Raw genomic sequence first — 19,488 nt, 5'->3', positions numbered from 1 at the left:
CGGTATGAAGTTGCCAAAAACAATTCACTGTCCTTTTTACTTCACCTCAGCGATGAAGTTAATGTGTGTAAAGCATTTCTGATGGTTCTAGAAAGATGAAGGGCTGTCTTTATGGTGATGCTATCAGATTCTGAGTTCAGACTTCTTGAAACTCTAGAAATCTCAGCAGTGATGCTGTGAATGAGCTCTGTGCTAATGCACAAACAAACATGGTGTTTGACATAGCATGCACATCTTGCAGGACTTTGGCAGATGGGTCTGCGTGAGTGCAGAACTGCATGTCTGCAAGGAAGGTTGGCATCTGTGCATGCCTTGCATTGTTCCAGCCAAAATGGGTATTAATTTATTTAGATGCTGCATGTTTAAAAATTGAACACAGACTATAGCATGTTTCAATTTTTAAGGAGCCATTTATCAAGTATGCATGACCAAAATCAGGGGCCTATAATAATACAGTATTCTATGCTATGTAATGCCACATCATAGGACCTAATGTACTATGGTATCGTTAATTTTTAAATGCATATTAAGCTGGGTGGTGGTGGCACATGCCTTTAACCTCAGCACTCGTGAGGGAGGCCCAGGTAGGCGTATCTGAGTCTACAGAAGGCCAGCCTGGGCTACAGAAGAATTCCAAGACAGCCAGGGCTTCATAGGGAAACCCCGCCTTGGGGGTGGGAGGGTGTAGCTTTAAGAAAGGAGGACATGACAGATTGGGAGACACACTGCTGTTTGTAAATAAGCCATGCTTAGCTGGGCTTGGTATATGCAGTAAGTTAGACAAGCAAGCTTCCATATGTAATAGTAATATAAAAGATAAAACTTATCTTTCAAAAGAGCACATCTCCTTTCTCTGAAGATATCACATCAGTTTATATGCTACTGAGAAATGATTCTGCAAGGTTGTAAATAGAAAAGTTCTTGAATTTTTCAGAATATATTTGTCCTTTCCATTCATTTTCAACTTGTGTAATAACAGCAGTACTTTGCTTTGTTTTCCAGAATGTTCCTATTTGCCTGAGTTGTATTAAGTATATTTAGAAGATACTAGCACTCATCTCGAATAGCTTTTAGTGGACTGGCAAAAACAGTAGGAAAGACCTTAGAATCAGAGACCACATTTGACTGACTTCTTAATAAGCGCACTGCCAATCTGACGTTTACTTGTTCTGTCACTAGAGCAATGTAGGAATTGTCCTCCAACTGCTTCGGTTTGGCTAAGCCTTCCTCTCATGCAGACTTCTGGGAAAGCAGATGTTACTCTGCACTGTGTGACTCCACAAGCAGCATCTTGCACGCGGCCATTCTGCCGTTAATACACTTGCATTGTCAGTGCAGAGGGATGGTCTCAGAACCTACAACACTCCCTTCACCTCATCTTACGGGGCACCACATTGAAGGCAAAGTCTTAAATTTTAAAAAATGTAAATTGGAGTGGTAATTTATAAATTGCCAGTATGAGCCCTCCATGACTCTCTTTGGGTTTCTTGCTTAAATTTATTTACTCTAGTATCTCTGATAAGTAAAACCGAGTCCCTTTTTGGTCCTGAGCCTGCTGTTGCCTGTCACAGGAGCTCTGAGAAAGAACATGACCTTTACAGTTGCTGTGTGGAATGGTAGGGAACCAAGTATTATGAAGATCCAAGACTTAAAATTAGGCAGAGGAGTGGAGAAGAGGAGCTTGGTGTAAGTTGTAGAGTCAAGTTCAAGGTAGCCAGCAATCTGGAGTCTACAAGTAGAACAACCATTCAGTCCCTGGGTCTACTTAGAGCTAAATAAATGTGTGTGTCAGTCCCCTAGTTTACATCACAAGTAATTGTGGGGCATTCATAACAGTTCATCAGACACAGGAAGAAGTTCCTCAAATAATTAAACATTTCCAACTTGTGAGTGTTACTCTTGATTCAATACAACAGAACAAATAGCTTTATTCAGTTCTTGGAGCACCCCATGTAAAACTTTACATGTTTTAACACAAGGTCACATTTTCTTCTTGGAATATTCTCCCAACGATTTCTCAAGTTTTCTTGTTAGTCTTCAAAGGGGCTTGTCTGGGCTTCTCATTTCCGGGGTGACAGCCCTCTCCTTTATTTGGTCACAGTTTCACTCTGTAGTTATCACCTGGTATTGTGTTTTGTTTCTCTTCCAGAGTGAAAGAATTGAAAAAGGCCAAGGAACTTGAAGACATACAGCAGCATCCCTTAGCAATGTGACATTGCTTCTCAGACTGTTTTCATTTCTGTTTTTAGCAGAGACATGCAACAACAACAAACATGCGCATGCACACACACACACACACACACACACACACACACACACACACACACACACACACTCCCTCTGCAGTTCTGGGGAGTCAGCTGCAGGATTTTAACAAGAATGTTTTGGTCATTGCATTTGCACTTTCATGGACAACTTTTAATTTGATCAGCAAGACATCTTGGAACTCAATCTTCTGTTGGATCACAGGAAAACAAGACACCAGAAGGAACTGGAAGGGCTTCCTCATCTTAGGAAGAAGCCGCTTTCCTTGTCAATAGGGCTGTACTCAAACATCGTGTGGAACTGTACTAATATTTATACCAAAAATACAGAAACGAACAGGTGGGGCGATGGTAGCAGCACAAGGAATGCTGTGCCTGCACCTTCGGTTACTTCCAAGAAGCTGAAGCTTTGGCTCTCAGTGGAGGGCTTAGATCACCCGAGTCATTACTGAGTCTGTGCTCTCATTTCCTTCACTGTTTTGTTCTGTTGATGTTGTTGTTGTTGTTTGTTCGTATGTTTGTTTGAATCTCTACAGCACACTTAATGCAACTTTTAAAATCTGCAGGTTTTTAATGTCTTGTGAAAATTTGCAGAAGGGAGGGTGTGTGGTAAACAGCTAATGCACGGGAAATAATGAGAAACAGCTCACAGAATTTAAATTTACTTTCTCGTCCCCACCTCCTCCCAAGAACCTGCGAGGGTAGTGATCATCTTGTCCCTTTTCTCATGTTCAGCACTTTAATTTGTTTGCCTTACTTTCACTTGCAATGAGAATTACTCAAGAATGATAAAGCATGTAGCCTTTTTTAGTAACCTTGGAAACTGTAGTAATTCCAAGGAATCATAAACCTTGCCTGGACATTTGCCACCTAAACGACCAGTGTGGTGCTGCATTCTGGCCAGTAAATTCCATGTTTTGGCTCTATCTCATCCAAACAGAGTGGCTTCTGTGTACATATAAAAAGGTAGAAATGAAAAAAAGTGAGGAAATATTTGAAAGGGGTTATATTAATTGCTAAATATTTTATTCACAAAGGTCAATAACATGGCAAGATGAAATTATTTGTATAGTTTTGTCTGAATGAGCGAGAACAATGTGGATGTATTGTTTGTATATATTGTATATATTAAAACAAAGATGTGCATGAAATCAAGAAAAAGAACAAAAGCAAAGCGTTAGTGGCTATGGTCTGTAAAATGAAACAAAAAAACTTTATTTCACTATAAGAGTACTTTATTTTAAATGTTCTGTAGAAGAACATTTTGCTAAAGCATGACTAACCTGCAAAAAAGTAAAAAAGAGCTACTGTATTTAGAATAGGAAAAAAAGGCAGAGTAGCATTACTTTAAAAAAAAAAAAAAAGGATATGTTTACATTTAATTTTGGCTACCAGGAGTTTATTTTATTTTATTTAAGAAAAATTTTTTTTGCCAAAGGTGCCAAGTAACGTGAATGCTAATACTGCTTAAGAAAATTAAGTTACTTTTGCAAAATAGATAATCATAAGATGAATCCTTACAGAACTTAACACCATCCACTCACACCAACAAAGAATGTTAGAGTGCTCATATTTGACAGAAGAATTAGTGTGAAACTAGAAAAATGACATTTTCATATCTCCTGCTGAAAATCAAAAGATGGATAAAAGTTGCTCTCCATGGCGACTGGTGTTGAAGGGTTGCCGTGGTATATTTCTCTTTCCATGTAATGAGAAGCCAAAGAAATCTGATGCTTTTAAAATTAAACCATTCATGTCAAACAGAGAGAACCAATTTTTGCATTTGCTAATGCCAGTTTAAAAATCCCAGCTTAAGTGTGAGAAGTGGTTGGTATGAGATTTTATTTAAAAAATAAAAATAAAAAAACATGGTTCTGGCTGCCAACTGTGAGTTAAAACTCAAGGCTTGTTGTGAAGCCTAAAAATATTCACAAATAAGCTTTAAACTGGTGTCTTCAGAAGGAAGGTAGAAACAAAAAGATTGTGGTTAAAAAAATAATAATAATAAAAACTGGGGTCAGTGCTCTTGGTGCCTTTTCTATAATTGTACTTGTTTTTTAATTACTTCCTTTCACTGCCAACCTCAAATGACTGTACAGTGTATGTCTTTCTGCTTGTGATCAGCTTGGACAACAGTGACAGCCCCACGACTAGTAGCCACCTGCACATCTGTAAGCTGACCTGACCCAATTTTGTTTTTACATGTGTGGGTTATGTTGCAGCTGTTGTAACCCTTGCCTCCTACCCCCCATAGCTATTATTTTACACAATGTGACCTGTCTGAGGACACTGAGTAATTCATAAAAACACAACTGTATTCATAACAGGGAATAGAACATAAAGCCAGCTCTTTCAGAGTATCCTATATTAATACTAGATTTGGATACATTTACTCCATTGCTTATGGTTCAGATAACTGACCATTTGACCAGAGTAACGACCTCGGTGGATTTGCTTCAACCCTCACATTTATTTTTTTAAATGTCTCACATGCCACATTATTAGCTCAATAAGTTAGAACATTCTGGAAGATAGAGACTTACATAGAATTAGGAAGTTATTATGGAGGGGATAAAGTAGGGTCAAAACCTACCAGTACAACTGTGAATTCTAGGTGAGGTCGAAGCGTACTTCCACTGAAACAGCATTTCTGACCACCTTTTTTGATCGTGACTCTTGATTTTGAACATAAGGTGATATAGATAAGGCGCAGCTTTCTTGGATAATCTGAATTCCCAAGTGCCAGGAGTAGGATTTCATTATAAAAATTAATAGCTAATCTTATTCTGTCTCCTGAAGATTTAATTGCTACCCTTGTTACCCCATTCAAAATCAGCTGTACTGTGTGAATGAAATAAAGATGTTACGGCGAACCCTTTCTGGCTGCACGGCCGCTTGTGGCAGTCCCACACAGTAGTTGGCGCCCAACGGGGGGTCCCTGAGACTTGCATGTAAACTAGTCTAGATGTCTTCTTTTTGTAAGTTTTATTTTTGTAACTGCATGTATAGCATCATTGACTCAATGGATCTGTTGAAGAACTCAGCTGCTGGAAACCATGCAAAATGTTTTGAATTGCCCTTAAAATATGGAAAATGTTTTCTGAATGCTTTATATTCTTTCTGCTGTAAATTAAAAATGAAGAAAATTTCCCCATACTATCTGTGTTTTGCTTTACCCTGACCTGAAACCCAGGGTGTTGAGGCTGAGATCGTAGTTGGGACTACAGTGTTTCCAGGGCCAGTGTTCACTTAGAGCCACTTCCCCAAAGGACTTGCTTTCCTCCTACATGGCTCGCTTCTCATCACATCAATCATTTGTCTTAAGTGCAGCTACTTGAAAGATAAGTAAGGATCTTAACTCTAAATTCACCTTTTCTCGTGAAGCCTAGGGTACCCCCTAAATTCCCGGTTTAACCCCAAGGATGACCTTGAACCTCTTACCTTTTACCTGAAATGCTGAGATTATGGGTGCCAACAGGCTGGGGTGGTTTTGTTTGTTTGCTAGTTTGCTCTTTTCAGACAGGGTTTCTCTGTGTAACACTTCTGGCTGACCTAGAACTCAGCCTGTACACTGGGCTGGCCTGGAACTCAACAGAGATCCTCCTCAGGCTGGGTTTTTGTGGTTCTTGGGATCAAGCCCAGGGTTTTGCATGTGAGACCAGCATGATACCAACTAGGCTAAACCCCCCACCTCTACTGGGTAGTTTTGTTTTGTTTTGAGCCCCTTTCCAGCTTAGCTCGCTTAGCTCCCTTCTAGGAACTTTTAGTCATTGTTCCAGTCCTCTTCTCTGCAGAGTTCTTCTTATCTAGGAGTACCTCACTTCAGATCTATCTCAGAATTAGTGCCAGACAGTTCCACACTGTGAGTGTCCCACGGGGAGTTCCTGATACTTTCTGGAGCCCACTGCATTTATGTACCATTGTCTTGCTTGCCTTCGCTCTTGTTTTACCCAGCCCCACACACTCCAGTTCCTTGCTCCACTCCCTCTTAACCTAGAACATCCTCCATGGCTACCACTCAACCCAATACCCAGTTAGTTAGGTGGCACTCTCTCGTTTCCAATACACACGAACTTTCTGGAATTAGCACACTGGAATTGGAAGTGGAAGACAGCTTAGTGGTTTCACTTAGGAGTCCACCAGCTCACCTTATTTGGTCTGTTTAAGCATGTTGGGTTACACTGCAACGGATACTACTCACCCCATTTGAGCAAAAGTTGGGGCCAGAGAATACTCTGCTGGGGCCAGAGAATTACAGAAACGAAGAAACTAGAGTTCTCAACGTCAAGGCTCCCCTTCAGGGATTGTAATGTCCGTGCAATGGCAAGTATTTGTCATCGCTAGTGAGAACTCGAGAGGAGACTTATCCCAAGCCCTGTGGTCAAGACTTCCTACTGCCCCTTACCTTTCTGGGGAAAGAACCTCGGTTGTCTCTCTGGGCCCACTAGATCGATTATTCTGGAACTTTGGGCACGCACGCTGTTTCTGATAGTGACCCAGAGGCGACGTGTGCAGACTCAAAGAGATGTCAAACACACCCGTTCTTACTTTGAACTGCCTTTCCAGGGCTAGAGACAGGGCCGCGGCGACACTCGAGGAAGCGGTTGCGATTCCTTGGCGGCGAGGAGCCGGTCCAAAGGCGCAGGCGCCGCGCCCTAGCCCCGCCCACTTGTCCACCGAGAGCGCCCCGCCCACTCCGCGGGGTGGGGGGAGGCGCCACTTCCGCGCCCGGCTCCTGCCCCGCCCACTTCCGGCGCGCCCTCGCGGCGGCGAGCTCCTCGTCGGTTCCTGTCCGGCCCCCGTCGTGACGTCACGCAGCCCCGCCCACCTCCACATCCCCGGTCGCCGGCTGCACAGGTTCCCCGACGCTCGCCCAGTCGCCGCCGCCGCCCCCGCCGCCGCCAAAATGTGAGTGACGCCCTGCGCTGCGGGGCGAGGCGGGCTCCTCCTGCGACCCTCGTCAGGCGTGGTGGCCGCTGCTCGGGACCGGGGCTCGGCCTCGCGGGGAGGCCTCGCGGGCCTGCGCGCAGCGCCCTGGGCCCGAGGTGGGCGGGGGCCCCCGCGCTGCACTCCGCCCTCGGGCGCTGCGGGCCGGCTCGTGGTGCCGCGACGTCCCCGAGTGCCCCGCGCGCGGCTGGCGGCCCGACGCGGAAGGGCGAGGGCGGGGCACCGGCTTCCAGAGGAAGCGTCCGCCACGCCCCGCGGTTCCTTCCCCGAGGCCCCCGGGGGCGACCGTGAGCGCCGGCTGTCCGCGCGCCGGAGCTCCCCAAAGTGCGGGGCGGCCGGGCGGGCGCCAGGTGCCGGCCCAGGTGGTGCCCGCTCAAAGCTGCCGCGCTCGCACCGTAGCTTGGCCGTGGGTTTCGCTTCCGTTTGAAGGGAGGGAAAAAAAAACTTGTTTTGAAGTTGGTTTCTAGTGGTGTATATATCCCTCTACCCAGGGTTGACACCACCAAAGATGCTGTGCAAACGGCAGTGGCCCAGAGCCATTCAAAGACCTGAGCTGGACCTGGCTTCACTTCAGCCAGCTGCGTGTCCAGTCCAAATGTTAGGAAGATGAAGGTAGTATCCTCTTCAAAGGGGTATTAGGGTTCAAAGAGAAAAATACACGGATACTGTTTGGACCCAGAGCAATGTTTGCCTGCTTTGCTCTCAGACCCTGAGCTCTGAGACAGCCACCAGAAGTTTCGTGCCCTGCTGATAGACACCGTGCACTTAAAAGGCTGCGGAATCAACGCTAGAACGAGTGTTGTGCTGCGAGGCACATCTCAGTGCTGGCTTAGATACAGGGAAGAGTTTAATGGAGGTACTGACTTCGAAGCAAGAGTAGTTATGAAAAGTGGGCATGGGCGGATAAAGCATTCGATGAACCTGTGCAGGATGAGTGACTTTGCAGCAAAGATTTGCTTTCAGCCCACCTGTCGCTGACACAAACCCTTCCGTGCACTTGGAGGCTACTTCTCCGTTTTGGCTATTTTGTGGTCGTTTCTAACTCTAAGACAGTTTTTGCCACAACAGAAGAATCAGGAGAATACTGAGTGCCATTAAACATGTGTGTGTCTTAAAGCAAGGTGGTTCTTGTTTTGTTTCTATAGATTTATTTATTATGTATACAGTGTTCTGCCTTCATGTATCCCTGCAGGCCAGAAGAGGGCACCAGATCACCAGATCTCATTATAGATGGTTGTGAGCTACCTTGTGGTTGCTGGGAATTGAACTCGGGACCTCTAGAAGGGCATCCAGTGCTCTTAACCTCTGAGCCATCTCTCCAGCCCCTAAAGCAAGTTAAAAAAAAAAAATGCAGAAAGTGGAGGTATTATTCAGCCACTTCATTGACACAACAAAGATTTCAGACTTTGGCCACTGGTACAGTCTTGGGAATTATTGAGGGATCATAAAAAATGCATTACTGCCTTTATCTCTAACTGCAGGGCCGTTTTTTTTTTTTTTTTTTTTTTTTTTAATTTCAATGTAAGAAATTAGTAAGTCTATGTCCCGGCATGGCATTTTATGCGCACATACATGTGTCATGGTATGTGTTCAAGGACAATTTCAGATATCAGTTCTTGTCTCCCGCCTTATTTGAGACAGTATCTGTCATTCAGTACCGTGTGTGTCAGGCTCTCTGGCCCTCAAGTGCCCCAAACCCTCATATCTGCTCCTCCCATCTCACTGTAGGAGCACTGACTGGGTTCCCGTGTCCGCCTTCCAAGCCTGTCTTGTGTAAGTGCATTGGAAATCACAATATACTTATGCATGTGCCTTACGCCTTTCAGGTCCACAGGTGTGCCTTCAGGGAGTTCAAGTGCTGCTGCCGGCAGTAACCGAAGACTCCAGCAGACACAGAATCAAGTCGATGAGGTACTACTCTAAAATTCTCAGAAGTGGATTTTAAGCAAGCATGGGCATTCTGTGGGGTTCCGTCAGAAAAAGTCATTGGGGCTGCCGAGTACATATTTGGGCCATTCAACTGCCTTTAACTCTGGCCTCCAAAGGCATCTGCATCTGTGTGTACACACCCACGAACACACACTCTTAAAAATGTTAATGTTAGAAAAAAGAAAAGGCATCATCAGTGTGTGAGTACAATTTTGACTCTACATTTCTATTTCTAATTGTGTATTTAGAGGAGAGGACCACAGTGGAGTTTCTGTGAAAAATTTAGTATTTTCATATTTTTTAAGTTTTGTTTGTTTGTTTTTTCTTTTTCAAATGTGAATGAGTGTTTTGCCTGTGTGTTTTAGAAGCTGTGTTTTAAGCACAAGGCAAACACTTCCTGGTTTCACTTACTATCAAATCACATACCTAAACCCTGAAAGCATATTCCCTGAGCCACTTTGTAGAATAGGGTAACTAGATTGTTCAAACCAGGGACAAGTCTTTCTGATCTGGCGTTTATGTGTGTGTTTGTTGTGAGCCCTGTAGCCAGCTTTACCAGTTAGCTAGTATAGGCAGGTCTTCATAGAGCTTTGTCTGGCAATTGCTGTAGCCCAGCAGCTCCCTCTGGAATTCTTGAGCTAGACAACTCTTCTGGCATCTTTTGTTTGAGTGTGTACATGTAAAAACACAGTGAAGATTCTGTGAGAACCTCAGGCTGATACTTCCATGTTCTTTTTTTACAATAACAAACATTTTTATTTCTCCAATAACTTTAAAAATGTGAACATTCTGTGGTTTAGCCACAGGCTTTCCTGCCAAGTAACTTCTTCATTGGGTCTCAATTCCCTTTGAAAGCACATATTCTCATTCCAAAAGGCCGTTAGCTCTTCATCATCTTCTGTCTAGATAGCATCCAAAGACAAATGCCACGGGGACAAGTATGTGAACCTAGTGGTCATGTACGAGCTGAGTCAGGGTCACCATGACTGCTGCAGCCCAGTGCCAGACGCCTCTGCAGGAGCAAAGGCAGGGTAGGAATAGGAACTTTTTTTAAAAGGATTTATTGTTATTTCATCTGTGTGTGAGTGTTTGTGTACTCTGTGCACTGTACTACGTTCCTGTACTGTGTGCTGCAGTGCCTGCAGAATCCAGAAGAGGGCATCAAAACCCTTGGAACTGGCATTGCAGAAGGTTGACAGCTGCTGTGTCTGTTCTGGGCCCCAAACCCAGGTTCTCCCAGTTCCCTACTTCTATATTCTTACAGGGTCTGTAGTCCTGGCTGTCCTCAGACTCACTCTGTACAGTATGCTGGCACAAACTCAAGAGATTTGCCTGCCTCTGCTCCCAAGTGCCGGAACTAAAGGCACCAACACTTGGCACAATCTTTCTGCTTTTAATTGTCCTAAAACTAGCTATCTTAGCTACTGTTACTAAATCTTACAGGAATATTTTAATAGGATGGTTTCTTTATGAACTTAATTCTGAGCATTTTAGACCTTTACACCAATTTTGACATTTGCAAACTCAAGTTGTACCTCCCCCCCCCCTTTTTTTTTTTAAAGAAATTAAATGAATTTTAAAGAAAATTGAGTTTTTGTTCTTTGAGGTAAAATACCCATAACACAATTAAGCATTTTAAAGTCTCTCATTTCATGCATAACTTGTTTAGTCACTGGCTGCACAACTATGACATCTTCCTGTGTTCAGAACTCTTGGCACTGCTGAGAAGCAACCCAGCACTCATTTCCTACTCGCTCACCCCTCCCTCTTTGTACTTTGTTGCTTTGGGTTTGCCTAGTCTAGGTATAGCATCTTCAAAGATCAGTGTCAGGCTTCCCTCACCTGAGTGTGCTTCCACATTCATGCAGGCTGTAGTCCATGCTGGCACTGTGTCCCCTATTGAAGCAGAGTGCTAGTTCATGATCTGTATAAGGCATGATTTGTTATCCAGTCATAGTGAGTGGGCAGCTGAGCTGTTCTTGCTTCTCTGGTGCTGCTATAAGTATCCCAGAGCCAGATCTGTTAAATATGTCTTCATTTCTGTTTCATTTGAGTGTGGACCTAAGAGTAGCATTGCTGGTTCATATAATAACTCTGTGGCTACTTAACCTACACTAGCTTATTTTCCTGACAGCAGTGGCCAGTGTCCCTGGTGCTCTGAGTTTGGGACTACAGCTATCGTAGCAAGCAGGAGGTGGGATCTCCTTGTGGTTTTTAATTAATTAATGATTTGATCAATGATTAGTGCATGCTGGCCATTCTCTGAAGAAGTGACTGATCAAGTCTTTTACCCCCTTTTGTGTTACAGCTGTTAGTTAGCACAGGCTAACCTGGAACTTACTGTGTAGCCCAGGCTACTATTGAACTTCAGATCCTCTTGTCTCAGCCTCCCTAGGGCTAGGATTACAGTTATGTGTCTCATACATGCTTCCTTTGTAGATGATTCTGTTGTGCTGTCTTTCTGTTAACTTACAAGGCTCTTTTCTGTATTCCTCACACTCAACATTTATCAGATACATAGTTCATAAATATTTCCATCCTCTGGGTTGGTTGGTCTCATTCTTCATAGTATACTTTGATGCCAAGAGGTTTTACTTTTCATGAAGCTCAATTTCCTTCCCTCCCTTGTCTCATCTCTACCTCGTCTGTCTCCATCTCTCTTTCCAAGGCAGGTTTCTCTGTATAACAGCCTAGGCTGTCTTGGAATTTGATTTGTTTGCTAGGCTGGCCTCAAACTCAAGAGATCCACCGCCTCTGAGTGCTGGCATTAAAAAGGTGTGTGCTGCCACCACCTGGCTCCAATTTACCTTTTTTTTTTTTTTTTTTCCTTTTGTTGCTCTTGCTTTTGATATCAAATCTAAGCCTAGAGCCAGACCTGAAGCTGTGTGCTGGCTAGTTTTATGTCAACTTGATCTCAGCTAGTCATTTTAGAAGAGAGAACCTCAATTGAGAAAATAGCCCTACCAGATTTGCTTATGGGCAAACATTTTCTTGAATGATAATTGGTGTGGGATGACCCAGCTTACTGTTGGGTGTACTACCCCTTGGAAAGTGGTCCTGGATGGTGTAAGAAACAGACTGAGCAAGTCCCAGGGAGCAAGCCAGGAAATAGCATCCTCCATGACCTCTACATCGTCAGTTCCTGCCCTGACTTCCTGGACGTTGGACTACAAGCTACAAGATGAATTAAACCCTTTCCGCCCAAGTTGCTTTTGGTCATGGTGTTTTAGCATAGCAGTAGAAACTTAAAACAAGCTATAAAACTTTACTTTTGTCTTTAAGAGTTTTTATACTCTTAGCTCTTAAACTCACTGGTCTACTTTGAGTTCTTTTTGTATAGGAAATGAAACAGGAACCCAACTTTACTCTTTCCTTATGGCTATTTAGTTGTGCCAGCTCTGTTTGTTGAAAAGAATATTCTTTCTCCATTTGATGGTCTTAGCATCTTTTTGAAAATTAGTTGGCAGACTTAGCATGTAGCTCAGTGGTAGAACACTTGCCTAACCAACACAAGGACTTAGGTTCCATCTCCAGTACCAGAATGGATCAGTCAATAAATATATCCGCTCAATTGGCTGCAAATGTGTAGGCAGATTTTTCAGGTTTCCAATTATTTCCTGCTGGTTGTCTTTTGTGCTTGTATCAGTACCACAGCTTTCATTACGACAGCTTTGGGGTGATTTTTGAAATTGGGAACTATGACCATTGTAAGGTTTTGGTTTTTATTTATTTATTTTGGTATTGGTTTGCTTATTCTCAGTTCTTTGAAATTACATACAAAAAAGGGCCTGTGGAATTGGTATTTCATGACAGTTTTTCTGAGGGGAAAAACAGCTGTTTGGATTGCATTAACTTTGTTGGTCATTGGGAGAATCCTGCCATCTCCACAGTATTAAGTCTTTCAATGTGCAAGCGTGGGTATCTTCCCACTTACTAAGACTTTAATTCTCATAGCAGTATGTGTGTGTCTGTGTCGTTTTGCTTCATTTTGAGACAAGGTGTAGCTCGGGCTGCCTTGAACTCACGATATCTTGCCTTAGCCTCCCAAAAGCTAAAAGGTATGTGCTGTTATACCCAGCTTACAGAAGTGTTATGTATTGTTCTGGTTTCTCTTTATGAGTGGGTGTGGTGTAGGCATGTATATGTACACATGAGGTGGCCAGAGGTCAAAGTCAGGAATTTTCTTTTATTCCTTCTATTTTCTTCCCACCTTAATCTTTGAGACAGTGTACTCCACTGAATGCAGAACTGTCTGTTATCTGGACTAGTTGGCCAGTGAGTCTCTGGGATCTTCCCCTCTCTGCCTTCCCCAGTGCTGGATTACAGGAGCAGACTGCACATCCGTTTTTGTTTGTTTGTTTTTATGTGAGTGCTGCACATCCAAACCCAGGTCTTCATGTTTATGCAGCAGGTTCTTTACCCACTGGGCCACCTGCTCAGTGTGATGTTGTATAGGTTTTTATTCTTTCAGATCTTTTGGTGAGGATGCTGCTGCTCTCTTAATGTCCTTTTCACATTGCTCATTGCTGGCACTTAGAAAAATAACTGTGTGTATGTTTATCTTAGATGCTACAACTTGACTCAATTTAATCACTATACTAGAATTTGAAGGATTCTTTTAAAGCCTGTGTGTGTGTGTGTGTGTGTGTGTGTGTGTGTGTGTGTGTGTGTGTGTGTGTGGCGGAAGGGGTAGAGGTACTTGAGTGGGCACAGATATGCTGTGGTACCATAGCATATGTGTTGGAGGTCAGGAACAACTTTGTTGGAGTTGGCTCGCTTCCACCTTGTTGAGGTTGTGTCTTGTCCCTGCCATGCTGTGCTGTGAATCCAGGCTAACTGGCCCATGGACATCCAGGCGATTCTCCTGTCACTACTTCTCATCTGGCCTTAAGAGAGCAGGATTGACTCATAGCACGGATCTGGTAGGGGAGGACGCAGTACATCGCATGTGCAGAGGTCAGAGGACAACTGCAGGACTCAGTTTTCTCTCTCCACCATGTGGGTCCCAGGGATTGAACTCAGGTCATCAAACTGCTGAGGCTTAAGGGTGTTCTGTAGAATTTCTTACAGGTAAGTAGTAGGTAGCCTCTTCCTTTCCAACCAGAATGTCTTTCTACCCTTAACTGATTGCCCTGGCCAGGACTGCCAGTGTAGTGTTAGACAGCCGTGAAAGTGAGCACCCTGTTCTGTTTCAGACCTTAGAGGAAGTTGAGTCTCTCACCGTGGCATGTAATACTAGTGTGGGTTTCCACAAGTGCCCATTATTGAAGTTCCCATCTATCCCTGGTTTGCCTAGTGGATTTTCTTTTTAAGCAAAGGTTTAGCTCAAGGTAATAAATGCTGACCTTCTGTGTAACTGTGACCGTGTCCATTAGGTGGTTGACATCATGAGAGTCAACGTGGATAAGGTGTTAGAAAGAGACCAGAAGCTCTCGGAGCTCGATGACCGTGCTGATGCACTGCAGGCTGGTGCTTCTCAGTTTGAAACTAGTGCTGCCAAGTTGAAGAGGAAGTATTGGTGGAAGAACTGCAAGGTAATGCTCTCTTGACAGACCCGCCAGAGCTACAGGGCCATGGTGTTGTGTTCCGGAACTCTGGGAAGTGGGTGGAGTCTGGGCCAACCATGAGTCCACGCCCCTTTCCCTTGCCCACAGGAATCCAGTCCCATGTTATGTGGCTAAAGTTAAAAGATATGCAGAATATGACTGTCCCAAATCAATCCTGGGTGTTAGACCCTGCCTAGGTACCTGAGCACACACTGACAGAGGAGTGTTGGCTTTGATGCTCAGTGTGCAGCCCATTCTGGGAATGGCTCCAATTTCGAAGGCTAAATGCTAAGAAGGTCCATCTTGCTCAACAAAAGAGGAGAAAGCCACATAGGAATATTGCTCAAAGCAGGCTTACATGTTAGCAAATGAAACCATCTGTGATCATATCTAAAGTACTTCCTGTCATGCTTTGTTTAGAAAGGATATGGGCGACAAACTCAGTGTCCTGTGTGGAAATCTGTCTTTCCAGAGGCCACAGAGGATTGGAACACACTTTTGAAAGTGCTTAACTAAATGTCAGGTCTCAACTGGAAGAATTAAATTTAGGTTTCAGAAATGATAAATTATCCCACACTGTACTTGTTGTAGCAAACGCTTTCCCACCGGCCTGGTCCATTGCTGTGTCAGCCCTAAATAACACACAGAGACACTGTATTAATTATAATGCTGTTAGCCAATGTCTGGAGCTTCTTACTGGCTTGCTCTGTATTAAGTAACCCATAATCACTAATATATGTATTCCTACATGGTCTTATCTTACTGAGAAAGCCAGATTCATGGGACCTTTCCTCCCAAGATCACATCGCAACTCTGTCTTATGTTTCCCAGAATCTTCCACCTCTCCTAATCCCACCTATCTTGCTTCCCTATTGGCCAACAGTGCTTTGTTCATTAACCAGTAAGAGAAACATATTTGCAGAATGATATCTCCCATCAAGCTCTGTCTGTTTTTGCAATGTTAAATGGACCTGTCTTGTTGCAGATGTGGGCGATAGGGATCAGTGTCCTGGTGATTATTGTCATCATCATTATTGGTGAGTTACCCCCCCAACCCCTTGTTCACTGATCTTTGCATGTGCAGTAGCAAAGGGTGAAGGCTAGTTTATGCCGAGGTTTAAATATTTCTCCTTATCAAATACTTTTAATACTTGAGAGTGTTTACGGGTGGTGATGTTGAAGGAAATTTGAGGCAGGGTTTCAATGTACATCCCAGGCTGGCCTTGAACTTGTGTTCTTCTTGCCTCAGCCTCTCAAGTGCTAGGATTATAGGCATGTGCCACCATACTTCATGACGCTGTGTGATTAAAGTCTGGTATTTTGTTTAGATGGATGGATGGGTGGGTGGGTGGGTGAGTGGATCGATACATGGGTGGGTGGGTGGATGGATGGATGTAGACATTCATCCTTTGGGAATAAGGAATCTCATTGCTACTGACTGGTCAGTTTTTCTCTCCTATGCAGTTTTATGTTCCCTTTGTGGAGTATAGTGATTAGCTGAGATCACTTTGACTATCCCAACTGGCCAAATAAGACAACAGAAATCTATATTGAGTTTCTATGCAAAAAGACTAAACTGCCCTCTTCACTGTTTGTAAATCTTCCCTGCTTCTTAGTGTGGTGTGTCTCTTAATGAAGAACCCGGGAAACCGAAGACCACTGTTCAGGAGCGTCTTGGAGACTTTCTACTTAGAACCTGCTGTGTTACCGAGCTTACCTACTGTTTTTTTTCCAAGTGATTATTTTTGTTAGTTTACATACAGTTCAGTGCCTAGGAAATGTGCCTTTGTTTTAATATATACTCCAAATGGGAGGTGTGACCTACCCTGCCCACATTTGCACAGTGCCTTTACAGATTTATGCACCAACCAGGGAAGAGGACTTCTGATGCTCCAGAGTGCTGGAGTCTAGATGGATGTTGTCACTGATGACTTGCTGTGGATTCCAGGAAGGGGATTTTGTTCAAGTCAGCTATCCCCACATCTGACATCGCCTTCAAACCCACATTTTAAACCTTTGGGTGATTAGATTCCCAACTTGCGCCTTCCGAGAAGAACACTACTGCCTAGTACAAATTGGTGACAATAACAGGGTGTGCCTTATTTTGATACTTGGCTCCTTTTCCTTAGGAGGACCCTCGGTTTTGTAAGCACTACTGACCCTGCTGTATTTAAGATGCTCTCGTGTTAGGTGTCAAGATGTTTGCTTTCTTGTTCTTGTGCATCACTTCTAAAAGTATTTTAATCAAAAAATAACTCTTTAAAGTTTTTATAGAACTATGACCAAAGTTTCTTTTGCCAAACGTTAAATACAAATAAAATGTCCATAAGTCTTTCCCTCATAGATCTATTCAAATACGTGCCAAATGTATGTAACTCAAGGCACCCATCAAGAAAAAGGGTTAATAACTGTGTGAGCATTCAGCGTTTTTCACAGTCCTTCCTGTGAAATGCTGTGGATAATGCTACTCCTTCTCATTCAGTTTCTTCCATAGAGCTGTAGGGGTGAGCTAAAGGCACACGGTAGATAAGACATTTAGCCAGCAGTTTGCAGACTGAACTAGCCGTGGCCTCTGGTGCACTGTGAGCAGCAGCTCAGCAGTCTCACTTCAGAGCGTCTGAATGCCTTTACTCATAATCCATTCCTAAATCAGGCCTCTGTGTCATGCTCGAGGTTAAGCGTTGGTCACCTCCAAGTGGATAGCTCTCCAGAGATGCCATCTGAGACACTTTCCTTGTGTATCTGAGATTTTCATCAAGGTGTGGTTCAGAGATGGGAGTTCAGGCGTGAATGTAAATACGAAAGCAGAGGAAGAAACAGGTCATTTTTGCCTGTGGCAGTGCCACTGGAATATCCTGGAATCTGTGTTTGCGTGTAGAGTGGCGTCAGTCAAGATGTAACAGAATCTGGTTCCAATTTTGTATTTGTTCCCTGACATTCCTGAAACAATATAAATATTGAAAGCATGCCCCACTATGGGAAAGCAGCATCAGCCTAGGGCTTCTGTCCTGGTCTGACCACACAACCTTGGTGCTGTCTCCTGCAGACTCAGACCCATGCAGCTCATTGGCTCCTGCATTAACACAGTAATACCTCGCTTATCTGTGCATTTAGCTGGGAACTTTCCCGCTGTGATGTCCTGAATAAAGTTGTATATTAACATGATCCTGTCTTGTGTTCCTTGCAGTGTGGTGGATACACTTCATCCGTATTGCTGTTCCCACCCCCACAAACTAGCCTTCCTTTCTTACCCACCCCCACAAGGAACGCATGATTCTGTGTGTAGCTGTAGATCCCATCCTGTGTTAGGGTTCTCTAGAGGAGCAGAACTGATGAGTATAAAGTAAAAGATGTATTAGATGGGCTTCTGTGATATGGTCTGCTCCACACTGGAGAGCCTGAGCATGAAGGGACTCCACCCAGCTTGAGTATGGCAACCATGGCTCTGGCAGACCTTGTCCTCTCCCACTCCTGCCATGCTGAAAACCACTGGATGACATTCCTAAAGCTAGCCACCAACACCTGTTCCCTTACTTGGCCACTTCCTCCTCCTAAGGCTGAGTACCAAGGTCCAGCTATCAAAGTAAGTCCAACAATCAAAAGCCTCTTTCAGCTCACCTAATTAACATGCCCAATTAAACACCTCATCCAAACATGGGCTTTCCCCTCAACTGCCCGTTTCCTATGGGTCTGTATCCAGAGGCAGTCCTTTGTCCCTCCAGGACCAACATCCCTGACCTTGTTCCCTTCCCGGTCTCCCTCACATTCTAAAGGCTGTCTTTGTCTTTTATTCCCTGCCCTTTGTTCCTCTGGGGTAAATATATCTCCTTTGTGCTGAGAGCTTGACCTTTGGGATTACTGAGCCAATCCAATCCTGAAGCACCATTTCCTTACAGGGAACCTGGTAGCCACTAAGTTCGCAAGGCTGAGTGTTCGAGCAGTTCCAATCTGGTACTGCGGACCTGGAGTATTCCTGGAGTATTCCTGGGTCTGCAGCCCAAAAGTTGAGTTGTGATAACGGCTCACTGGCAGAGAGCAGAGCTTCCGTCTTCCATTATCATCAACTGGATTGCCACCAAAAGTTAACTGCCTATAATTTAAGGTAGGTCTTCCCCACTTCACACAATCTGAGCAAGAAAACCCACAAGGAATGTCCAGAAGGTTGCATTTCAGTTGATTCCAGATCCAATGAAGTCCACAACTGAAACCGTCACATTCCTCAAATGGAAAGTGCTTTTCAGTGCAGAGATGAGTAGGAATGTGCCCTGTGGGTTTGGTAAATATTGTCCTCTGGAAAGTTGGCCCTGGTACACCACACCAACACCAGCCAGATAGGTAAATTTGGATAGGTGTGAGATGTTCCAAATGCGGGCCCTCCTGTCTGATTGCCTTCATTTGCAAGCACCCTCCCTCATTCCTCCACACTTGGAAACAAAGTAATGTGGACAGCTTTTGTGTATGTTTACAACATAGAAGTGTGCTTTTCCTTAAGGTCAAGTCTCACCACAGTCTGGACCCTCCTTTCTCACCTGCTCTCATACTGTTTAGCACCAGGATGGCCCGGCAGGTGCCAGTGCTGTTCAGTTCTGTTGTCCTCCCCCCACACACACACACACACCCCGAGGGGTGACTCATTTCCCCTTTTCCTCCAGACCGCTTCCCAGGCCTCTTGCCTCCTCCCTTAACCTCTACCCCTCCCATTCCATTAGGGTTTTTTTTTTTATTATTATTATTACCATCTCAGAGACTTTGATGCCTTTCAGGAGTCACTGTGTTGCATGTTAGGTGTGAGAGATTTTTGT

General features: G+C 44.1%; 2 protein-coding genes across 2 annotated transcripts in view; both read left to right on the top strand.

Annotated features, from left to right (window-relative positions):
* Positions 1-2,293, top strand: part of Camta1 (calmodulin binding transcription activator 1) — an 804,682-nt gene extending 802,389 nt beyond the window's left edge. The window contains exon 23 of the mRNA XM_051173965.1: positions 2,150-2,293. Coding sequence (XP_051029922.1) covers positions 2,150-2,213 — 64 coding nt within the window. The 3' untranslated portion in view covers positions 2,214-2,293. The remainder of the gene's footprint in view (positions 1-2,149) is intronic.
* A 4,813-nt stretch (positions 2,294-7,106) lies between these two features.
* Vamp3 (vesicle associated membrane protein 3) lies at positions 7,107-17,851 on the top strand. Its single transcript, XM_051173851.1, has 5 exons — positions 7,107-7,172; positions 9,038-9,122; positions 14,516-14,674; positions 15,672-15,723; positions 16,303-17,851. Coding segments are annotated over exons 1-5 (315 nt in total). The 5' UTR covers positions 7,107-7,170; the 3' UTR covers positions 16,320-17,851.
* Positions 17,852-19,488: the final 1,637 nt, after the last annotated feature.

The sequence above is a fragment of the Phodopus roborovskii genome, unplaced genomic scaffold (assembly GCF_943737965.1).
Source record: "Phodopus roborovskii unplaced genomic scaffold, PHOROB, whole genome shotgun sequence".
Classification (NCBI taxonomy): domain Eukaryota; kingdom Metazoa; phylum Chordata; class Mammalia; order Rodentia; family Cricetidae; genus Phodopus; species Phodopus roborovskii.
Note: the sequence above shows the minus strand (reverse complement) of the source record. Positions and strands in the feature narration are given on the sequence as shown.